The 6047-nt window shown below is 52.3% G+C and overlaps 1 protein-coding gene across 1 annotated transcript in view; it reads left to right on the plus strand.

Annotated features, from left to right (window-relative positions):
• Nucleotides 1-6047, plus strand: part of MCC (mutated in colorectal cancers) — a 234993-nt gene that overhangs the window by 200821 nt on the left and 28125 nt on the right. The window contains exons 11-12 of the mRNA XM_006755280.2: nt 728-831; nt 4442-4625. Of these exons, the coding sequence (XP_006755343.1) occupies nt 728-831; nt 4442-4625 (288 nt within the window). The remainder of the gene's footprint in view (nt 1-727; nt 832-4441; nt 4626-6047) is intronic.

The raw sequence follows: 6047 nt of genomic DNA on the forward strand, positions 1-6047 counted from the left end.
TTGCTTAGGGGGATTTTCACGGGCATCTTGTCCCAGACCACTCGGCACTATGCACGTGGATATGGCTCCATGTGGGTCACCAGGGCGTCACCAGCAGTAATGAGAAGGGGTCACTTTTTGAACTTGGCTTTTATATATATACATTATTATGTCACAGTTTTTAGGGTCAAGAATCTGGGAGTGATTTAGCTGGGTGGTTCTGACTCAGGGGGATTTTCACGGGCATCTTGTCCCAGACCACTCGGCACTATGCACGTGGATATGGCTCCATGTGGGTCACCAGGGCGTCACCAGCAGTAATGAGAAGGGGTCACTTTTTGAACTTGGCTTTTATATATATACATTATTATGTCACAGTTTTTAGGGTCAAGAATCTGGGAGTGATTTAGCTGGGTGGTTCTGACTCAGGGTCTTTTAAGAGGTCCTGGGAGCCATCCACCTGGTACAGTGTGGAACTGGACTAAACCGGGGTGTGGACACCCACGTAGGGTTGGATTATCTTTCCTTTTTGGTGGATCACCCAAAGGGCAGCCACCTTGCCTCTCCCACATGTATTGTTTCTTCTGTTTTTCTGGATCCTGGTTTAAAGTTAGAAGGCAGAGGCGCAGCATAGCAGGGCACACCTGGGCTCTGACAGGACGCGGGGCTGGAGGCGGAGGGAACAGCGCTGCGTGAAGGGGCTGCGGTCCGGCCCAGCCCGAGCTGAGCTGCCTGTGCTCTGTTTCAGCGAGCAGTGCATAGAAGCCTACGAACTCCTCCTGGCGCTGGCCGAGAGCGAGCAGAGCCTCATCCTGGGGCAGTTCCGGGCGGCAGGCGTGGGGTCCTCCCCTGGTGAGTGTGGCCCGGCCCCTGTCCCTCTCCCTTTTCAGTTTTTTCCCTCATGACTGAGTGAGTCGGTTGTTTATGTTGAATGCAGCAAGAACTGGAGTGGAAACAGAATTACAGACAAGTTAAAACAAACAAGCCCTCTTAGGAAACACATTCCCCGGGCTGACGGTAGGACCAGATGGAGCACGAGGCCCAGATTCGCAATCAAAGGGCCCGGCTTCCCCTCAGCTTCTCCGAGGTGCTGGTCGCTGAGGGCCCTTCGCTGCCCACGCCGCCCACGCCGCCTTCGCCCATCTCTCGGCTCCTGTTGGCTGTGCTCTTTCTCCGGTTTGTTCCCCCGGGGAGCCTGCAGCTCGCGTTCCCCCCACCTGCCTCCAGGTGTCTGTGAGCACAGCGGATGCGGTTCCCCACCCTGCTCTCGCCACGCACAGAACGCTGACCCCGGCCCTGCCCCGAGGTGGCGCACAGGTGGATGCCCACCTCCCCTCCTGCCCCAGGGGGCCTGGGTCCTGTCCGCCTGATTGGCCCCTCCAGGCCTGCACTGCACCCACTTCTGTCCTCCATTTTGAGTCACTAGATCAGTGGTTCTCAACCTTGGCTGCACATTAGAATCTCCTGGGAATCTTTTTACAATCCTGATTTCTGGGCCTCATCCTCCGGAAATGCTGTTTCTTTGTTAGGGGGTGGGGCCACAACATTAGTAACAAAGAAACAGACTTTCCGGAGGGTGAGGCCCAGAAATCAGGATTTTAAAAAGATTCCCAGGTGATTCTAATGTGCAGCCAAGGTTGAGAACCACTGACCTAGAAGGAGCATTAATTGAAAAAGACAAGTGTGGCATCCTAATTAGCAGCATAGGCTGAAACCTCACCTCGTCCTTGTAATAAAGTGAGGCGTCGGCAGTAGAACTGGTGCGTGGGAAGCAGGAGAGATCGGGAAAGGGGTTCCCTCTGCAGCACTGAGGCTGGGGCCCACACTTTACAGCAGCAGCTTCGGAGAAGTAACAGCAAGTAAACAGAAAGCTGAAGGGACCGGGTCACCAGCGATGGGCTGTGAGCTATGAGCCCATCGGGGCTTGTCCTTCCAGGACACGCCTTGCAAAGGTCACCCTCGGGGCACCTCTGGAATGAGTGTCCCCGTCCTGCCAGGTCCCCGGTGGCTGGGGTGTAGCTTTTGCACGGAACACCCACATAGTTTTCCTCCTTCCGTTTTGACATGGGCAGGAACCTGAAACCGTCTGAAGGAAAGGAAGTTTCCTGGGTATTAATTTCCTGCTTCACGTTACCCAGCACGGTGGCAGGCCTCTGTCTGCACGGGCGACCATCCTCCACTCCTCTCTCTGGTGGTGTTTTTTTTTTTAAATAGTATTGTCATCTCAGCCCAGAAGTAGAAACTCTGCCAGCATTTCCATTAGAAACCTCATTTTTCAGGGTCTTTTAACTGAGCCATAAAACTTTATTCCTCATATTAAACAGATCCTAAAATGATCTTGGCCTGCTGTCAAGTTTTTTTTTTTAATGTATGTATTAAGAAAGCCGATCAATTACTAGTAAAGGGAAAAATCAATCATCTTATTTCCAGTTTGTGTCGGAGGGATGTTACAAACCGTTGTTATTAGGCTTGCATCGACTCTCCACAGTTACTGGGTAGGGGCTGGAAACGTTATTTGTGGGAAGAAGAAAGGCACAAAGGTGGTCAGAAATGGCCCGAGGGAGGCCCGGGCACCGTACCCTGCGGACACGCGTGCCCACGTTTGCTCCCCACTCTCCATGAGGCTGAGTCCGCTCCTTTCTAGCGACCCCCCCCTTCCGTCTCTGTCCATCCTGCCGGCAGTGGCAAGGGCCTGTCATCCTGCCCTAACGAGCCATGTAGCTGCTCAGCAAAGAGGACTAGTGAGTGACCTTTCCCCCAGAGTGTCCATTACTGTGGGGTTTCTTTGTTTCTTGTTGATGGCGCGGGCACTCAGTACGTTCATTCGACAGGATTTAGACGAGTGGGTTTCAAACTGTCTAAGGGTGGAGGAGTTTCTTTGGGCCTCGGCAGTGGGCTGAGAGGGTGGGGCAGCTGAATGCATGACCCCACCCCTGCCCACTTCAGCCAGATCCACATTTACTATTTTTGTATCTTGACCTTTGGCATAACATTTTGATTGAAAATATTGGGAAGACCATGGATCTAGAGATAGCAAACTGGTAACTTGTTTGACCAATACATTTGCTTATTTGTTTGTTTGTTTTTTGTTGTTGTTAATCCTCACCCAAGAATATTTTCCCATTGATTTTTAGAGAGTGGAAGACAGGAGGAGAGAGGGGGGTGGGGGGGGAGAGAGAGGGAGGGAGAGAGGGAGGGAGAGAGAGAGAGACATCACTATGACAAAGACACATCTATTTGATTGCCTCCCGCATGTGCCCCAACCAGGGCTGGGGATCGACCCTGCAATCCAGGTATGTGCCCTTGTCGGGGAATCAAACCAAGACCCTTCAGTGAGTTGGCTGATGCTCTAACCACTGACCCATACCAGCCAGGGCAGGACAGGTTTTGTGGTTGTTGTTTTTAAATGTTTTGATTGATTTCAGAGAGAGGAAGGGAGAAGAAAAGAGGGCAAGAAACATCAGTGATGAGAGAATCGTTGATCAGCTGCTTCCTACACGTCCCTATTGGGGATTGAGCCTGAAACCCAGGCATGTGTCCTGACCAGGAATTGAACTGTGACTTCGTGGTTCATGGGTCAGTGCTCAACCACTAAGCTATACCAGCCATGTTTTTCCATTGATTTTTAGAAAGAGTGGAAATGGGGAGGAGAGACAGATAGGGAAACATCAATGTGAGAAAGACACATCAATTGGTTACCTCCCACACATGCCCTGACCAGGGCAGGGTGTTAAATTGAGCATGCAACCAAGGTACATGCCTTTGGAATCGAACCCAGGACCTTGTGTCTGTGAGCTGACGCTCTATCATTGAGCCAACCCGGCTAGGGCAACAGTACAGTTTTTTCCTGGACAGGGAATTCACTGGCTCCGTGCTGGTGGCCTCCACTCCTGACCTCTTGCTCCAGCCAGTTACCTGGCTCCTGAAGGCATTTGAGCTGCCACTGAGGGTGACGAAGCTGAGAGGGAGGTCGGGGTAGCACCCGTGCAGAAAGTGCTGATCTCAAGTCCTCACTTTGACCATTAGGTTTGTCACCGTTGCGGACTCGAAGCTCTAACCAGAACTGTGTGCTCCGGAGATAGGACAGAGTTTTCCCTCTGGTTCTCCCTGCCCTCGCTCACAGGGAAGTGCCAACACAGGGGAAATGGCCCCGCAGCGGACTTGGGGCTGGGTAGGAGGAGAAGCCAGGAGCCTGGGTAATTAGAAAATCATAGCTATCAGCTGGAAGCAGACCTCAGAGTGGCCAGCCCTTCGTTTGTTGATGAGGACAGTGGAGCCAGAGCAGAGGGAAGCCTTCCTAAGCCCAGCTCCTGAGTGGCAGAGCCAGGTCCGGGCAGGCCGCCACTGCTGGTTGCTCCCCACCCTGCCGTCTCGGCCCCCAGTAAAGAGGGCTGATCCCCCAGCCTGTTCCCAGGCGTGTCGTGCCTAGGCCTGTGCTGACTACTCCATTGGCTTGTCTCAGGAGACCAGTCGGGGGATGAGAACATCACTCAGATGCTGAAGCGAGCCCACGACTGCAGGAAGACGGCCGAGAACGCAGCCAAGGCCCTGCTCATGAAGCTGGACGGCAGCTGCGGGGGTGCCTTCGCCGTGGCCGGCTGCAGCGTGCAGCCCTGGGAGAGCCTGTCCTCCAACAGCCACACCAGGTAACCGGGCTTCTGTGAGGTGGACGTGTGTCCACGTGTCATCTGCTCACTGGGCGTGGCACACAGTGGCCAGGCTCGTGGCAGGAAGAGGGGTGGGTGGAGAGGCGTGGGTGAGGGCAGATTCTCTCCTGGCTTACAGCCTGCTCCCGCCAAGGGGGAGTCAGAGTGGTAGGGTTAGAAAGGGCCTTCTCATTTGTGGGAACTGCAGCCCAGAGAGAAGGTGATTTGTTCAAAAAGCGGTAGGATGGCACCCGCACCAGCCTTCCTGCAGGGCTCTTTCTCCTGTTTTGTTTGTTTTTCTGTTTTCCGTTTCTTTCTAGTGATTGATTTCCCAGGAGCATTTGGGACAGCTATTTGTTGCAAATAAACCCTAATCACCTGAGGCCCAGACCCCTGCACCGTTTCTAGGCCCCGTCCTCTCCCTTCCTCCTGAGTCTCTGTCCTCTGTGAGCTCCTCCCGGGAAATAGCAGCCTCCTGGCCTCACCTCTTGTCTCAGGGGTGACGCCATCTTCATAGCATGTGCTTCACAGATACTCGGGTCTGTGCATCTAGAAAATTGAAGTGAGTACTTGAGATGAGGAGGACAGCAGTGAAGACCTGCCATGCACAATCTGCTAGAGCTTTCAGATTCTTCTGGATGAGTGGTGGGGGCGTCCATGAAACTTTTGAATGAAACCTTTTCTAGTGATCTGCTCTTTGCTTGCCACCGAAGCCCTAAAAACATGAATGCCTTCCCTTTCCATACCAGCTCTCAGTCTAGGAAGTACTTTGTTAGGAATTCTTACATGATAACTAAATCTTAAAAGACAAGAGGGGTAACGTACCCCCATTTTCACAGGTGAAAAAACCTGGGCTTAGACATGTAAGCGACTTGCCCATATAAGGTCACAGGGCTGGTAGACCAGAGGGAAATCGGGGCTCAAACCAGGACTTCAGCACCAAGCGTATCATTGTTCCCACTCTACCAGGTTGGACCTCATGACATTAAAACACAGTGTTGTCCTGCTGGCGAGGCTCAGTGATTGAGCATCGACCTATGAACCAGAAGGTCACAGTTCGATTCCCGATCAGGACACGTGCCCAGGTTGTGGGCTCAGTCCCTGGGGGGGAGGGGACGGGTGGGGGTGCAGGAGGCAGCAAATCAATGATTCTCCCTCATCATTGGTGTTCCTGACCCTTTCCCTTCCTCTCTGAAATCAATAACAATATATATATTTTTAAAAGATACTCATTGATAGGAAAGAATGGAAACACTATAGTTAGTAAATATACTTTGAGAAAATGGGACAGAGTGGGATTCAGATCTTAAGCTTATTCTTAGATCTGAAAAGATAACTCGTTTGTTACAGGAGAGAATGAGTGGGGAAGCAAATAAATATAGAGGCTTGGTGTCTGACTTCCCTGACTGCTTCTACTTTTTT

Source organism: Myotis davidii, unplaced genomic scaffold, assembly GCF_000327345.1.
Source record: "Myotis davidii unplaced genomic scaffold, ASM32734v1 scaffold130, whole genome shotgun sequence".
Lineage (NCBI taxonomy): Eukaryota > Metazoa > Chordata > Mammalia > Chiroptera > Vespertilionidae > Myotis > Myotis davidii.